Here is an 18,554-nt window from a genome sequence, read left to right on the forward strand (position 1 = left end):
GCATGCATGCTTGCCCACTCATATACACCTACCAGAACTGAAAAGGTCTGGGACGGCAACAGCTCCATCACCCTGGCAACCACTTCTAAACTCTGACGTAGGTACCGTTGCCATTCCGTCTGTTGCTATAGAGACAAGAGGGAAGAAGCGTTCCAAAAATTCAGCAGAATAAAACATTAGCTGCGTCTCAAATGGCACACTTTACACCATGCACTTACACACTCAACAGCATAGTATATGTATATAGTGTTGTCCCAAATGGAGCACTAATGGTTTTTTACTAAGCAGAAATTCAAACCGTTTCCCTGATGACGTTTGACGGTTGCCAAATCAGTGAAATAAATGACCATCTATCAAATAATACCTGCCATGAGTATAACCGCATTCACCATCAGGAGGCGCTATAATAACTCTCGTAGCAAAATTGTGCTTTCACCATCCAAAATAAATAAAGTTATCCAACATGTGCGCCCGATAGCTCCGCCCCTTCCGCTACGTGAGCAAAGCTGTGGTCGTTGAGTGCGTGAAGCGTCCATCATTCCACACTTCATTTTATCGGCTGAATGAGTGCATCATCCGAGTAATTAAAGTGTCAGATAAACAGCACAGTGACCGACCTGAATAAAGCAGATCTCACATAACGTTTGAGAGAAATACTACAGTAAGAACCTTCTCAATGGTTATTTGATGTATTTGTTATGCAATTACTGCAAGCTTTTCGATGGGTCACACACAATGTCGTTACAAAGTTCACACACACATGGCGCACATTAACCTTTGCACTGTTTTTGCACGCAAATGTGACAGGATACACGTTAATATCCACCGCTGTATGGATTTCCGTTATGTTAATCTACAAAATAAACCTGATTTAATGTCCACAAACCAAGATTGAAGCGTCTTCTTTTATAATTGTACTGACATGCTGCTTGTGACGGTAAAAATCGCTGTATTTCAATACAAAGATGCATCGTTTTTAAAATGTTTAAAACTTGTAAAACTCATTCTTGATCACGAAAAACAAACAAAAAGCGCTCAGGGGTAACTCAAATATTTGGTCGGTTCTCTTTGGGTAAGGGATTCATCAAAACAACAACAGAAATTAGTCCAGGGCACTCGGAAAATGTGGAAAATTTAAAAAGCCTTTATTCACATGTTGTTCATGTTCACAAATGTGTTCGGAAGTATATATGTACATGCCATGTTTAAGCATATTTTTTTGTATGTCTGTGCATGGTTTAAAGTCACCCTCTATCAATGCTGAATTAATGATGATAGTTGACTATGTCTGTTAAATTATTTGAGTGTTGTTGAGATGTTTGAATGAGTCATGTGACTATAGTACTCAAGAGACTCTAAACGCACCTGATCACTGTTACCCTGATGAAGGCAGGTCCTTGCCGAAACGCGTAGGTTTCTTTTAAGATTAAGCCATGTAAATGAAGGCTTTTTAAATTTTCCACATTTTCCGAGTGCCTTGGACTAATTTCTGTTGTCATTCTTGATCACATTTGATGATGATTGATGATCACAGCGAGCTGCAATGATCTTTTAATCCCAGTTGCTTTGTGCACTTCCTGTCTTGAGTTGATTATACGCGTTACTACAGAGATATGTTAAATCGCAGCTGTCAACCAATTTAGAGGGCAGGGAAACCGCACTCCTACGTCACGTTGCGGTCAGCCTCAAAACGGGAGGGATTTGGATCCTATTTTAACGTCAGGAAATGTAAAAAAAAAAAAAATAAAATTATTGTGTTTCTATCACCCCAATATGACTGTGGACACAATATACCTACACACAGTTCTGTCCAAACAGCTTACAAAAGATGATTTTCATCATAGGTGGTTGCCCTTTAAATCATAATTATAATCAAATGATTGATTTGACTTCAAATTTAGAAGCTCTAATATGTCTTGATGAAAATTCTGTTAAATATTATGCTGCAAAAGGCAACACTAGGTTTAACTTTGCATCGGGTGGTTCTTTGTCTTCGCATCCTGCATTTAAAATCCTTTAACGCAGAGATTCCCAAACTAGGCCCATAGCTAACCTTTGATTTGGCCCATCATTCCATTTGAGAAGATGGGGAGGATTGGTTGGGGTGAACATCTCTGACATATATCGTCATTTTGAATTTAATGTAATCTTCTGTTTATTTTGTAATATATTTTGCAATAAATCTGACTTCTTAAAATGTAAATAACGTCACTCCGCAGATAAGCAATGCACAAGACTTCGGGGAGCAAATCTATTCAAAAGCATGTGAAGCTTAGTGTATTAAACTCCATTGTGATGTTAATGGGATTATGCTTTTACAGCAATTATTTCATTATGAAATCTGTTAAATTTCACGTTTTGTTTAATGTCATACAGTTTGGTGTTTACCTTCGGCCCACAGCTCTCAATTGCATTTGATTTTTGGCCCTTCATTAGGAAAAGTTTAGGCACCCCTGCTTTAACAGATGGCAAGTCATTGATTATCCATAATATTAAAAATAACTATCATCAACAAAAGCCTACGCACACTTATGAAGGTAATTATATTTTTGTTGACTCATGAGGAAAATGTATTAATTACATTTGCTGCCATTTATGCCTGCCATCCAATGTAGCTTAAAATGTATTAAATGAATGCAAGGTATCGAGATGCTCATTGAGAGTTCAGACACCACTACAGTGCACTATAAAGTGAACAGGGAGCAGCTGTGGATGCAGCTCATGTGGTAAAAGTTGGATTGACACTTACATCATCATCAAGGGTCTCGTCATCGAGTTCTTCTAGTTGACTCTGGTTTAACCTGAACTGGATCCTGTTAAGAACTTCCCGCAGCAGCAAAACTAGAGCATCTTTATACCTGCTCACACACACATACACACACACAAATTACTGCAACACTTCTAAAAGAGTTAATTCTTGAGCTTACACAATTTCAATTTGGTTCAAACCTATTAATGACACTGTCTCTGTCAGCCAGTCGGCTTCTGATCTTGGTGGTCAAGTAGTCCAGAAATATACTCCAGATGTCAAGACAGGCCAGGTAACCTTCGTGACTCGGCTACAACAACAAAAAACAGATGTTTGAGTAAAGTGGTGCACAAATGATTTTAAAAAGATGATCATTTAATTGTTGGTGTCCGGGTGTGTACTTATAACATAAATTGCATTTTTACATCTTTTAAATTATGAACATACTGCAGATTCTGTAATTGACATGCCAACTTATGTCAAAAAATAAAGCTGATAAAAACTGAGTAACAATTTAAAATAATAGTCCATTAGTGTCCATGTTAATATTAGCAATGCATTATAATAATGTTCATATCCAACAGTTTTGTCTGGTTCTCGAATCTGATTGACTGATAGCCGTGCAATATTCTGCAATAAGAGAACCTCCTCACCCTTCTGTATTACTCCGCCCACATAGAGTGACAGCAGATCAATAAACTCACTACAGTTTGACAAATATTGCTGCTGTTGGACAACATAATGAACTTTTGTGGGGGTATTTTTAGGTGAGAATGTAGTTGTTTAGATTGAAACTATGCAGTTCATTTATAAGGATAGTGCCTATTTTAAATATTTATAACTTCTGAGATACAGCGCACCTGCATCCATCAGTCTGTCATACTGAGCAGAGCAAAGATGGTTGACGTTGTCCATCCACAAGATGGCGACAGAGACCAAATATTAAATCCTTAGAAAATACGAGTTTAAGTTTCTCTAACTACAGCTGAACAAATTATTATAAAACAGGTAAGTGACATACTAAGTCGATCTCTCTCTTTTGTATGTTGTAGTGCTGTATTTATACTACAGTAATTGTAGTGTTTTAAAATTATAAGACGGCATTAAATGCCATCAGTCTACAGAGATTTCGGGAGACCACAATAATTAACCCCAAAAAAGCCAAATAAAACACACAAACTACAAGATTACTGTTGTGATTGCAAAGAAAATGCTAAACGTTTGCAGGCATTTCTTCTTTCTTTCTTTATAATGAACTAGTCTGCAGTAACGAAAACAGGAGACGCATTAGAAACACAAAGATGGCCAACCGAAAAGTAACGCAGGTTTATACAAAGACTGGCCAACACAAAAAACATATATAGCAACGGTTTCTGCCGTTCTGACATCAGCTGCAGATGTGAATGAATGGCGCAAGTAGTTCCTCTTGCAAAAGAGTTTAGACTGTGTATGATTTTCCTTTTATATATACGATTATGCCATCGAACTGTTGTATAAACACAATCGACACTCGTAAGCAATGCGATATGGCTGTATATGGTTACTGGTGGGACACTAACGCACTCAGCCTGCCAACGTACGGCTCCCACCATAATAGCAAAACTTTACAGAATTTCTCTTGAATTGAGTTACCTTGATTAAAATGCACATCCCTGCAGTCATTAAAAGTGAGGAAAGTCAGATAAAATATCCTTTACTTAGTTTAAGTTAGTAAATACATTAATAGAGCATTATTTTTGAAGGTCCCATGAAATTATAATAAAGTTTTGTTTAGATGTTAGTATCAGTATTTTTAGTTTTTAAGATATCTATAAGCTAGTGTGCACCAAAACAGTGACAAAATTTGCGCTTAGAAGATATAAACATTTACAGCATGTAGTTTGTCACTTCTGCCTAAATGGAGCAACGATTTTTACATCACATTACAGTTACTCAAACCATAACCAATCAAACGCTCTCTAGTGTCTGACATGCCCCACCCCCATTCAAGATGCTTATTTGCTTTTCATTTGATGCACTTGAGCTCAACTAATCTCACTGGTAGAACGATGAAAAAGTAAAACACTATTGGCTGTTTTTTTAAAGGGGAGGAGCTACACTATGTCCCACCCTCTCTTAGTTTTTTTAGTTGAGATTATGTCAAACATTGAATAAAAATGCTCATTTCAAAGCACTTAAAAGGAAAGTGTTACCAAAAATGGATTTCTAAATCCTAAAGTCAAACACAGCTTAAATACTTTCAATGAAATAGCAGGGAAAACAAGTAAATAACAACAACAACAATAATAATAATAATAATAATAATAATAATAATAATAATAATAATAATAATAATAATAATAAATTAATTCTTCAAGTCCAGAAAAAAACATTAAACTATGATCAGACATGTACATTAAATTAGACTCAAAATCATAAAAGGAGACTGACATTGACAAGTTATAGAGAAAAAAAAAACAACTCGACAAATCAAAGCACAAGAAAACACATTAAGCTAAAAACAGGAAACATAATTTAAAGGTGTTTTACCTGATTAAAGGTGTATTTGAAGAGCAAAGCTAGAAATTCCACTAGAGGAAACTGGGCATTAGACTCGATCCTCCGCAGATGAACACTAACAAACAGCCTGAGGAAATCTGTGAACTTTTCCACATAGCTGAGAGAACAGATGCAGGGTGTTAAAGCAGCGACATCAAGGGGTTAAACATTTAAAGGAACACTCCACTTTTATTGGATCCTTTTACAACTCAAAACTCAACTGAGTTACTGTTTTTGAAACCATTTAGCTGATCTCTGCATCTGGCGGAAGCACTTTTAGCTTAGCTTAGCATAAATCATTGAATCGGATAGAACAATTAGCATCTCGCTCAACACATTATAAAGGGAGTTTCAATAATTTGTCTATTTAATGCTCAATTCTTCTGTAGTTACATTATGTCCTAGAGCTGACAGTAAATGAAAACGTACAATTTTCTAGGCTGATATAGCTATAGGAACTATACTCTGATTCTGGTGTAATAATCAAGCAACTTCGCTGCCTTACCATGACTGTAGCAGCCACACTGATATTACACAGCACTGTTACCTAGCTAGGGACTATTTTCAGACACTGTGTAATATCCTGATGTAACTACAAAAAAGTCTAGCTTTAAATAGGAAAACTAAAACTTTTTTTTGAGTGAGATGCTAATGGTCTAATCCGATTCAATGATTTATGCTAAGCTAAGCTAAAAGTGCTCCGTAAGACCCGGAGAACAACTAAATGGATTCAGCAATAGTAAAACTCAATTGTTTACCTCCTAAAAGAGTGGAGAGTTCCTTTCAAGGCGTGCATATTCATCTCTTACCTTTCGTCTAAATCTTGCAATCTGCTTTTGATAGTGTGCGTGTTGGTGTGCGAGTGTGTGTTTGTGAGTCTTTGCAGCAGGTAGAACGTCTGTTGAAACATGCGGAGCAGAAACTCCTCAAAGTCCACGGGGACGCAGTTTTTGCACATTAACTCGTTAATACAGTTCATGGCCATTACTCCAAGCCTGGCACGTTCGGCGTGGCCCACGATCTGACCAGTCCTGCAGTGTCCGCCACCATTGGCTGGGAGGCTCCCAGGGGCGGAGTCTCCATTGGAAGTGGGCAGAGGCTTGGTTTTGATTGGCTGCTGGCATCCAAAGCGAGCGAAGTGAAAAATAGAGGCGAGGAGGGATGGAGTGATGGAAGAGGAGAGAGGGATCCAGCTGAAGAGCTGAGCCAAACATTCGAGCGCTAGCAGACACAGAGCACCGCTTTCAGCATCCAGAACCATCGGTGTGCTGTCACCCAGCAAAACACCTGCGTGACATGACCAAAAAATTTAATAAATAAACTCATAGGATCACTTGTGCGCAGGTTTGATCTAGAGATGTGATTACGTGTATTGGTTGATGACCCACATGGCTACTGATGACCTATTTTTTGCTAAGCCCTTTTGATTAGAAAGTGTTTGCTTCATAGGGAGAAATTTTAAACATGGGTAAAGGTACATACAGAAACAGATACATATTTGTTTGTATTTTTTCACTATGCACTCAAGGCACAAAAAAAATATTGATCATGTAAATATTCAAGTAAATTTTATACTTGGTTGATACTTGTAAGATTATTGTATATTTATTACATAATTATATTATTTATTCAGACATCTGCTCTAAATATGTAATCCAATATATACTTTGAAGCAAATAGTAATTGTATTTACTTTTAAAACATATTTATTATTAATGATAACTAATGAATTAATTGGTTAATAACCTGGCAAGTTTTTTTTATTATTTATTTATTTTTATTAATCGTAGGTTATTTTAATACATCAGCACATACATTTACAGTCTCAGCAATGCAATAGGAAAAAAAATGGGAAATATTCAAGCAAGTAAACAGGATAATTCAGCTAAAATATACACCATATAATAGAAAAATCAGGTGAAATTATTAATGTAATGCAAAAAGACTTTTGATGCATGTCATATGTGCGTTTCTCGAGTGAGAATAGCGCACATACTTGAGACGAGTGCATTTTAAAGAACGGTACCTTAAGGAGATGACCATAATAAAAGTATGCATTTCTTTGCCAGATAAACTAAGACTAAAAACAAATGTTTGGTTTCGGGAGTCCAACACATTCTCTACTCCACCATATCCATTGCTCAGCATATTTGAGTATTATTTTGAAAAATTATATTTTTATCCATTTCTCAGTGAATTTAGGTGTATTTTGGTGCCTTTAAACAAAACAGATTTATTAAACAGATATATTTATTAAAATCATATTTTAGTCAACAAACATATTTAGAAATTGAAAGATAATACAGTTAAATTCAAGCTAAATATTGCAAGGAAAATTACAACTTACAAAATTTCAACTAAATCTTTTCATTTTTTGCTTCTCTTGATTTTCCTCCACTTTATATTTGTATTTAATATTTTTATTTAACATAAATTTGGCTGTACTAGTTTTTGGACCGTTATCATAAGATATTTTGTTAGATAAGCTCCAGATTTGGCTTCAGTACTGACTAATCTAATGTATATGCACTAATATAATATTGTATAGTTTACTAATAAACATATATTTAAAAAAAAAAAAAGATTTGCGAAGGTTGTACTTGTATATACGGAGCACTGTAACAAATACAATTCTAGAGAAAAACTAACTTTTATCTTAAAGAGTCCTTGTAGAAAATTTATTTTCTTCCAAAAAGAGATGATTTTCACAATACCAGAAACAGCGAAGGAATGTTCCTTTGCATTTTTTACAGTTAAAACAAAGATCAGAGGAGTTTCTGTGACGTAAGGGTGTAAGATGTACTTCATCACAACACGGAGTTTATTTAGAAAACTAAATAAAATAAACAATAAATGAATGAATGAATGTGTATATATGTATATATAAGGTTCCCTCAATGAAATATAATGAAAAATGAATATCATTTTTTAAATAAACAGTTTCATTGGCACTTTGCAGCTTATTAATCAAGTAGTCACATGTATAAAGTGATGGTCTACTCCAATTATAAATATGGTATACTGTTCAATTACTTAAAATCTGGACAGGTTAGAGTCTAGATACTGGTCATTAAATTACTTCTATCAGTTGAGAAGTAGCTGGTATCACTGATGCAGGCCTTGCTTTTCAATGCTCACCTGATTCTCTAGATGTGGGTGATGGAGGAGGAGTGGTGACTGTAACACTGTGTTTGTCCCATACTGTCTCCAGAATACCTGACCAAAATTAAAGAGATGAAACCACAAGTCATATATATATATATATGTGTGTGTGTGTGTGTGTGTGTGTGTGTGTGTGTGTGTGTGTGTGTGTGTGTGTGTGTGTGTGTGTGTGTGTGTGTGTGTGTGTGTGTGTGTGTGTGTGTGTGTGTGTGTACACACATAGTGCTTAAAGATTAGATATATACAGTACAGGTCAACAGTCTGAGATCATTAAGATGCTTTAATGTTTTTAAATCAAACAGATTCTGCTCACCAATAATGCATTTACTTGCTTTATTTACAGTAAACATTGTAAAAATAAAAACTGAAGAGTAACTTATTTTATTTATTTCCAAGGATCAAATATCTATTTCAGCAACATTACTGTAGTCTTCATTGTTAAAGAATCCTTTAGAACAGGGGTGCCCAAACTGGGCCCTGCAGATTTTAGCTCCAACTTGCCTCAACATACCTGTATGAATGTTTCTAGAAAGCTTATGAAAAAGAGCTTGATTAGCTAGCCCAGGTGTGTCTGATTGGGGATGGAACTTGGCCCTTGAGGACCGAGTTTGGACTCTCTTGCTTTACAATTTATAGTAATATGTTGATTTGCTGGTCTTTATGATTGATTATTAAGAAGCTTGTATTTTAACTTATAGGATATCTTGATAAAAAATTATCAAAACTCTTTTTTAAGATGCTAATGGTCTAATCTGATTCAATGATCTATGCTAAGCTAAAGCGCTCCTGCCAGACTCTGAGATTGGCTGAAAGGATTTAAAAATGAGCAAACACTTTTTTTTATTATTTGAAATGTTCCTTTAAAAACAAACACATAAAAAAAGCAATGATCTTAAACTCTAGAACTGGTGGTGTACTGTCACAGTCAGTGTGGTGTGGGAGTCTCACGGGTCAGCAGGTTCAAGACGGTGGGGATCTGATCCAGCAGCAGCTTCTTCAGCTCATCTTTGCGAGCGACGCTCAAGTCTTCTCTGGGACACACGAGCTCTTCTGAGGTCATCTTGAGGAGAACTAAACCCAGTGGCGCTAGAGATGGAGACTGCACCAACTACAACACAAAAGATGGAGTCAGGTATGGAGGTTTTTTCCTAACAAGATTAAAATGAAAATGCCTAAAAAGATCAAATAATAAATCAAACTCTCAAAACAACGACCCAAATGACAAATCAAATGCTCAAACAAAAGTACAAGTTAAAATGTATTCTCAAATTGGAAAATGTATTTGATATTAATTTTCATGATCAACTTGGTATAAACCTGCAAAAATTAAATGATAAATCAAATGCTCAAACTGACATTGCAAATCATAAATCAAATGCAAATGAGGAGTGACAATCAACCAGCCTGGGCAGAGCTTTAAGGTGGAAGAGTTTGGTGACAACTAGCAGTTGCTCTTTGACTTTTTGATTTGAGCATTTGATTTATCATTTGGGTAGTTTTTGTTTGTTTGTTTGTTTTTTGTTATTTTATTTGTAGTATGAATAAACACAAGTACAATGATTCTACCTAAGAGTGTACATTTCCCACTGCTAAACATTTTTCTATTTTACAAACTATAAAGTAACAGAATACAATAAAAAAAAAATTATAATAAATAAAATGTTTCACCAAATAAAATATATGAAAATAACAGTAACAGTAAAATGGTAACATAAATAATATCAATACTAATACAAAGGTCAGAGAGGGTCAAATCTTTATTTATTCACTTAACTTTAGGTTATTATCAACTGTGAATTCCTAATTTAAAGAGAGGATTAAGAGGGGGAGTGCAATGTGTCATAAATAAAAAAAAATGTTTGTTCTGTGGATGGGAATTACATAGTAATACTTTTATATTTCTATGAAGATTGGATGGAGCAATCTAATGCAATCAGTCCACTTGGACCAGGTATTTCTTAATGCATTAATTCGAAATCGAAGGGAGAATGTAATTTTTTCCATCGCATAAATATTGTATACTATTTCTAGCCATTCTTGGGTTGTTGGAGATTCAGGAAGTAACCAGTGTCTTGTAATTGCTTTCTTGGCTGCGATTATTAAGATATCAAGTAAATATTTATCAGATTTACTTATTTGGATATCAGAGCTTCTAAAATAAATAACCATTAATTGAAAGGGTAGTGTTCTATTAAGTATGTTTTCTTTTACTCTATGTACTTCCACCCAAAATTGTTTTATTACTGGATATTCCCAAAAAAAAATGTGCCAGTGATTAGGTATTTGAGTAGTTGTTTTGAGAGTTTAATTTATTTATTTGATCTTTTTAGGCATTTGAATTTTCATTTTGTTAAGAAAAATTTCCATAGTCAGTCTTATAAGCATTCATTACAATATAATGCAATGAGAAAGAGTGATGAATAACACTCACCTGTAGCGTGTTGCTGAAGAAGTCATGGTAGAACATCGGCCAGTCCTGGCGTCCAATGTCTACGATGACTTTGCAGAGTTTGTTTCTGATGAAGAAAGGCAGCAGTGCATGCTGGGATAGAAGAAGCTTGGGCAAGCAGCTACGCAGTTCTGCTTTGTCCTCGCTGGCTACACCAACCCACATCTTGTTTACAAGATTCTGCAGAGAAACCAAACATGTATTGTGATATTTCTCATCCTAAATTAAAAGGACCGTACACTTACACTGACCGGCCACTTTATTAGGTAAAGTTCTGCAAATTTCTAATCAGCCAATCACATGGCAGCAACTCAATGCATTTAGGCATGCACACATGGTCAAGACGATCTGCTGCAGTTTAAACTGAGCATCAGAATGGGAAAAAATGGTGATTTAAGTGACTTTGAATGTGGCATGTTTGTTGGTGCCAGACAGGCTGGTCTGAGTATTACAGAAACTGCTGATCTACTAGGATTTTCGCGCACAACCATCTCTAGGGTTTACAGAGAATGGTCTGAAAAACAGTAAATTTCCAGTGAGTGGCAATTCTGTGGGTGCAAATGCCTTGTTTAAGCCAGAGGTCAGAGGAGAATGGTTAGACTGGTTCCATCTGATAGAAAGTCAACAGTAACTCAAATAACTCCTTACAACTGAGGTATGCAGAAGAGCATCTCTAATCACACAACACATCTAACCTTGAGGTAGATGGGCTACAGCAGCAGAAGACCACACCAGGTGTCACTCCTGTCAGCTAAGAACAGGAAACTGAGGCAACAATTTGTCACCAAAATTGGACAATCGAAGATTGGAAAAGCGTTGCCTGGTCTGAGGAGTATGAACGCCAGACCCTACCTGAGTATTGTTGACCATGTCGATCCCATTATGACCACAGTGTACCCATCTACTGATGACTACTTCCAGCAGGATAACACACCATGTCATAAAGCACAAATCATCTCAGACTGGTTTCTTGAACATGACAATGAGTTCACTGTACTCAAATGGCCTCCACAGACACCAGATCTCAATCCAATAGAGCACATTTGGGATGTGGTGGAATGGGAGATTCACATCATGGATGTGCAGCCGACAAATCTGCATAATGCCATCATGTCAATATGGACCAAAATCTCTGAGGAATATTTCCAGTACCTTATTGAATCTATGCTACGAAGGATTAAGGTAGTTCTGTAGGCAAAAGTGGTCCAATCCAGTACTAGTGTCTCTAATAAAGCGTATCTAATAAAGTGCACAGTGAGTGTAAAGTGGAATATATCTGAGATTAACAACAAATTCAAAATCTATCTAAATAAAGAAAAACTAAATAGCATTTCGCTGAAAGAAAACATTTGTACAATTTATTTACAAGATGTTTTTTATTTATTTTTATTTGTATTATAACATTTTTATATATGTTTTTAACACTTATTTTAATTTAAACTGCTTTTTAAATAAAAATGAATGAAAACATTTTCATTATTATTATTATTATTATTATTATTATTATGTACCAGTCACGAAGAAAAAAGGAAATTTATTAATATTATTCTGATTTGAATTTACAAAAACACATTAAAAACGCACAAACATCTGTGCACATTTTACTATGAAAACTGCTTTAGTAATTAGTTTACTTCAGAGTAAATTCAATACTGAAATAACAAAATGATAACTTCCACAATACCAAAAAATAAACTTTAAGCCAAATATTTATTATAGTTATTTCTTTATAATTTTTGCTTGTTTATTTATTTACTTATTTATTTATTACATACATCTAATTTATTAGTTCTTATAATAATAATAATAATAATAATAAGTTTAATAAATATTAAATATTTGAAATTTCTATTCACATGTTGTAAAAAAACATGAAGCAGAATATCCATGCGTTGATCACACATTTTAAAACGTCATTTAAATAACAACAATATTTCAGAGTATTATGTTTTGACACTATTTTTGATCACAAAATTCAGCGTTTGAAAACATTTAAAAAAAAAACTTTTGTTGTTGATGTTATGGCATGAGCATAAATTCAGCAGATTTCATTAAAAATGAATCAGAAGATGATGAACTGAATAGCTCATTCACTGTACCTCAAACACAGTAAGGCTGTACATCATGACATATTCATTTCTGCTGTTGGAGAGGAAGTAGAGGCAGTGCCTCCATGAGCCAGGCTGACCCGCAAAACTGTTCAGCAGCTCTTCTGCAGAAACACAAACAAACACATCAAAGTGGGAAAAACACTCAGATCTACTTGACACAAAACAAAAAGTGGAAGTCATTAAAATGTTAAATTGTGCCGACTGTCGCTGTTAACACCACAAAAACAAACACCACGCAGAAACTTCCTTCAATGATCAACACATCAGTTTAAGTCAAATACGATGAACAGCACATTTACAAGATGTCACACAAACACACGAATGTCATTTTTCCTTATTTTAAAACTAAAGAACAAACCATGGCTGGTCCACAAATGGAGCTTGTCACTTTTAATTTCTAGTTAACGAATACTGGATGTACACAGAGTTTTTTATATTTGCATAAAAAAATACCTTGTTTTGTTACACGCCTACACAGGTGAGAATCACAAACCAGTGGAATACAATCATCTAAATACAATAATAGTCTATATATATATTTTTTTAAATCTATATGCGTTACCTTCTCTATGAAGATAACCCTTAACATTTACTACCAGGACTAAGTTTGTCTTGATTAGATGTAGCAGAATTATTAGCACAACCAGCTGAACATCTCGTGACATTTGGGAACTGAAAAAACAAGCCACAGAGTGTTTTTAGCATAAGCTTTCATCTCAAAACAAGGTGTGAAATAGGGTTAAAGGGTCAGATGGACCCAAAAATGAAAATTCAGTCATTATTTTCTCTTCCTTAGGTGGTTTCAAACCTGTTTGAGCTTCTTTCTTCTGTTAAACAAGTGTTTAAGAATGTTGGAAACCTGTAACCATTCATTTCCAAAGTTTTGAAACTATGAAAGTCAATGGCTACCGATTTTCAGCTTTCTTCGAAACATCTTTTGTGTTTAACATAAAAAATACATTTTGGAACCACTTGAGAGAGAGTAAATAGTGAGTAAAATGTCCTTTTTGGGTAAACTAACCCTTTAAAGATCTTAAAGATGACTGTTCGAAGACTTCCACTTAAATTTAATGCATTCAAAACAATTTTTTTATAAACTACAGTATATTTTGAATGATTTTCTATTGCGTTAAAAATTATTTACTCAATGATGGAGTCGAAAATAAAACTAGCATAAAAAAAAACTTAAAACTAACATGCATTCAGCCATTTCAAAAGTTAAAGTATGTAATTTCGTCATTAGAGAGCGTGTATTCATAACAAACAAAGTCATAGTTTAATGACGGCATGGCGAAGTGTGGAATCATGGGAGTTAAATTGATGAGCTAAAGAATTCAACACTTAATTGTCACGATAGCATAAAGCAGAGTAAAGGTTATTGGACACTGAATCCAAAATTTGTCTGTAATATAATAAATTCGACCTCCGGTTGTGTCGATCGTACTGACACACACTGTCTAATGCATTAAAAATGTTTTAACTCAATTATGAAGTCGAGACTAAAACTACCATAAGAAAAACCTTGAAACTAAAATGCATTCAGCCATTTCCAAGGATAAAGCATGTAAATCTAGCCACTAGAGGGCGTGTTTTCACAACAAACACAAGCATAGTTTAATGACGGCATGGCGAAGTGTCGAATCATGAGTTAAATTTATGAGCTGAAGTATTCAATGCTTATCAAGATAGCATAAAACAGGGTTTAGGTTATTGCACACTGAATACAAAACTTGACCGTAATATAATAAATTCAACCTCCTGTTGTGTCGATCGTATTGACAGGCACTGTCTATTGCGTTAAAAATGGTTTATACTCAATTATTGAGTCGAGATTAAAACTACCATGAGACAAACCCTAAAACTAACATGCATTCAGCCATTTCAAAAAAGTTAAAGTATGTAATTTCGCCACTTGAGGGCGTGTATTCACAGCAAACAAAAGCATAGATTAATGATGGCATGGTGGAGTGTGGAATCATGGGAGTTGAAGTTTTTACGAGTGTTTACAAGTGTGGAGTCCTGGGAAGGAGCTCCAGATGGAAACTGTTGTTTTGTGTTTACCTTATGATTAATGTTGTTGCATGTCTGCCGGTTCCCGCCTCAAAATGAGCGCGTTTGAGCCACATGTACATTAAGGTAGTGTTTAGGAAAAACAAAACATAAGTGAAGAAACTTATTATTGCAGAGCAACACAAACAGCGTGCAGAGGTATAAATGCACGTCACGTAAATGGGTCACGCCGATCACTCGACACAGTAGTATAAACCAGACTTTACTTGACCAGCACAGATGACTTTATGACAAACAGAGTGCCTCAATTAATATAAAAGACAGAATGTGGTGGACGAATAAAACGCATATGAAAATTTCAGACTTCAGTGTGCAAAAACCATAAGGCTAAAAGCTGGCGAAGTGAAATTAGTGCTAAATTCCACTTCTGGTTCTTCTGACCATTATCATGTGGGGAAAAAAAGCAGTGCTGTTTTATCAGACTAAATACATTTTAGGCTTCTGTTATAACCAAGTGGCAACCTCCAGCTCTCCCTCATGAAGCCAATACAGAAGTAACTGAAACTGCAATTTATCGAAATTCCGCTAGGCCAGGGTCCAAAATAGAGCGCATTTCTATTGACCCCAATGTTAAAATGGCCAACTTTACAGCAGAAAAAAAAGGTGTCTACAGCCTGGTACAAATAAACTATTTTGGTGTGCATAGCTAATATTACCCTTCGCAACAACTGTGCGGGGGATGAATTTTTTTTATAACTAATTTGTTTCATTTTATAGGTAGGTCTTGCTGGTTGCCATCATTTCACCTCAGCTGATTCCGGCTGATTAGCCGCTGAACGCATTTATATATATATATTTTTTTGTTTGTTTGTTTTACATGGCTTTACACAGTCAATTGCTGTTTGGAATTATTTCCTACAATTATCAGATAATATGGCATGCTGTGCACTTAATTGTGCCCACAAACCATTGAAGTGGCCTCCATTTCCCAGGTGAGTGGAATTATATACTTATATACCATATCTTTAAATGCATTTGTCTTACTTATTTTTACCTATTTATAATTTTCTGTAGAACTTGAATGCACTCCAGAATCTGACAGATTGATTAGCTGTAGGCTCTAGAACAGTCATCTGAAACATAAGTGTTATGCCTGGATTTCATAAATAGCTAGAAAATGCTAGCGGACACTGTGGCTCCGCTCGCACTCCGCCTCTTTGCCCTTATTTGGTAACCCCCGGTCATTGTGATGACATGAACAAAATTGTTAGCCACGCCTATACTTGTAGCTTCATTTGCGCTCTTCACAAACCTATAGGTGGCGTCACTGATACTACGTCCATATCTTTTACAGTCTATGGTTATAACGCTGCTCTGTGCATGCTAATTAAACACAACATGTTAAAGCGTCTTTGGGGTTTCCCTGTTTTCTATAAAACAACAACACAAATGGAGAATGTGTGACATCATTATCATAAACACACAGGACAAGCATCATCTCACTAGTTAAATGGCTCGTTTCCACTGACCGGTACGGTACGGTTTGGTACGGGTCACCTTTATCAGGCTTGCGTTTCCACTAACAAGGGTACCCTTTTGGTGGGCGTGGTGTATGACAGACAGTTTCAGTCGACGTCATTCTCGCTCGAGGAAATGTCTACAATAAAGCTGTACAGGTCACTTACATATCATATGAGAAGCACTTCTCACAAAACAGATGCTTCATACACATAAATGCTTGTGTATAAATGTTTATTAGTAATTTTTCAATCAACATGAGTTGATTATAACTGCAGATCAATGATAGTGCGAAACAGCCTACTGTAACGTCTGTGATTATATTAAATAACTAAATAAATGAACATATATAGACGCATACAGCCCCTTACAGTCTCCGAAATGTTACCAACTACAGAAGAAATACACACAGCAGACATTTTCGTCCGTATTTGCGTTCAAAACAATACAAATTATAGCCTACAAAAAGTGAAAACCTCTTATCTGTGTCTGTAATCTTCCGCAGCACACGTAGCCTCTGTTAGACAGTTATTCCGTCAATCTGAGTTCATAATAGTCCAAAATGTGAAGATAATAAGTTAGTTATACATGGCATTTTGTTCATGTTTGCTGAAAAAATAATGTGCTCCTTTTTTCCGGCTTCTCCTTTGTTTCTTCACGCTTCACTCTCGCGTTTGTCAGTGTCTGACAGGATCGGGTTTTAAAAGCACGTCAATAATCAAGCGCAGGTTATTATCATCAGCTCAAGAAGTTTGTTATTTCAGATATAATGTTAGAGACGCGCGCGAACGCTAGCAAGAAAGCGAAACCGCTCGCGCCTCAGACTGCCTCGTAAAAAACTACGGGGCACAGGGTAAATCTGCTCTTCTTCTTGGCTTTGTGGCTGTTTATCAAGACGACGACAAGGTTTGTTTGAGCCCAGGTCGACCATGGCTCGTTATTATATGTATAAATCATTCCGCTGTAATGTCTCGGCTCGTCGGCTGTGTATTTCAAACATGGCGGGTTTTTTGTTTTCATTCTGGCTTGTTGCGTAAGCGAATGACGCCTCTCTAAAAACCAATAGCGTTCAGCTGCGCGTCTAGCTCCGCCTTTTGGTACCCTTTCTCGTCTTTGGTACCCTTTCGAAAGGGTGCCGAAAAAGTGGTACGGTACGGTTCGGTTCGGTACGCTTTTTGACAGTGGAAACGGCTATAAAAGCGTACCAAACCAAACCGAACCGTACCGTACCACTCAGTGGAAACGGGCCAAAAATGGCTTAATTCTCTGGATTTGAAGACTCTTAGAAAAAATTATGCAAAAGTCAGAAGAATGTCAACATCTGAAGTGGATCAAAAAGGTTTTTAAAAAAAAAAATAAATAAATAAATAAAAAATCAGGTCAATGTTTGTCAAAACAAGAATGAATGCTGTTGAACACTAGTTGGAGCGAAACCTTTCTAAGTTGTCCTACATTTCAAATGCTGACTACTATATAAGATATTTAAGATATTTTAATGAAAAACACACATACTGTGCCATTAAATTGTCATAATATTTGAGTCAATACCTCACAGCAACTAATACATTTGTAATATAAAAGCAAAACGATGATAATAAGACTGTCAACTCTGAAATATATACTTAATCTGGGTCTGATGCTCAAGTCACATGGCTTGACAAGTCCTGTTTCTAAACCCCATATTGAGATTATATTATTGGCCATATGCTCTTAAACAAACCCAAATACCAAGGATTTTATGAAGCTCTAGAGACAAGCAGACTAAATGTCATGAATGTGGTCTCCACCCACAAGATATAACCGTTATTAGACACATTCCTCACCTTAAAGGGGTCACACTTACTTTCATTTTAGGCTGCTTTATAATCTTAAGAATTGATAAGGTTTGTTGCATTATAATAAACAATACAACTGTGAAATGCCATCACAGAACCAACAGCTTATTTTCCCAACTCTCTCTAATCAGTTTGTGTGGTGCCTTTAAAGGAATAGTTCATCCAAAAGCGAAAATTCTGTC

At 35.7% G+C, this 18,554-nt stretch overlaps 1 protein-coding gene across 1 annotated transcript in view; it reads right to left on the bottom strand.

Annotated features, from left to right (window-relative positions):
* Window positions 1–18,554, bottom strand: part of xpo6 (exportin 6) — a 46,584-nt gene that overhangs the window by 20,100 nt on the left and 7,930 nt on the right. The window contains exons 3-11 of the mRNA XM_056453186.1: window positions 12,998–13,110; window positions 10,881–11,078; window positions 9,398–9,557; window positions 8,426–8,503; window positions 6,097–6,574; window positions 5,279–5,405; window positions 2,950–3,059; window positions 2,750–2,858; window positions 33–125 (exon numbers count right to left, since the gene is read on the bottom strand). Coding sequence (XP_056309161.1) covers window positions 33–125; window positions 2,750–2,858; window positions 2,950–3,059; window positions 5,279–5,405; window positions 6,097–6,574; window positions 8,426–8,503; window positions 9,398–9,557; window positions 10,881–11,078; window positions 12,998–13,110 — 1,466 coding nt within the window. The remainder of the gene's footprint in view (window positions 1–32; window positions 126–2,749; window positions 2,859–2,949; window positions 3,060–5,278; window positions 5,406–6,096; window positions 6,575–8,425; window positions 8,504–9,397; window positions 9,558–10,880; window positions 11,079–12,997; window positions 13,111–18,554) is intronic.

Source organism: Danio aesculapii, chromosome 3 (genome assembly GCF_903798145.1).
Source record: "Danio aesculapii chromosome 3, fDanAes4.1, whole genome shotgun sequence".
Classification (NCBI taxonomy): Eukaryota; Metazoa; Chordata; class Actinopteri; order Cypriniformes; family Danionidae; genus Danio; species Danio aesculapii.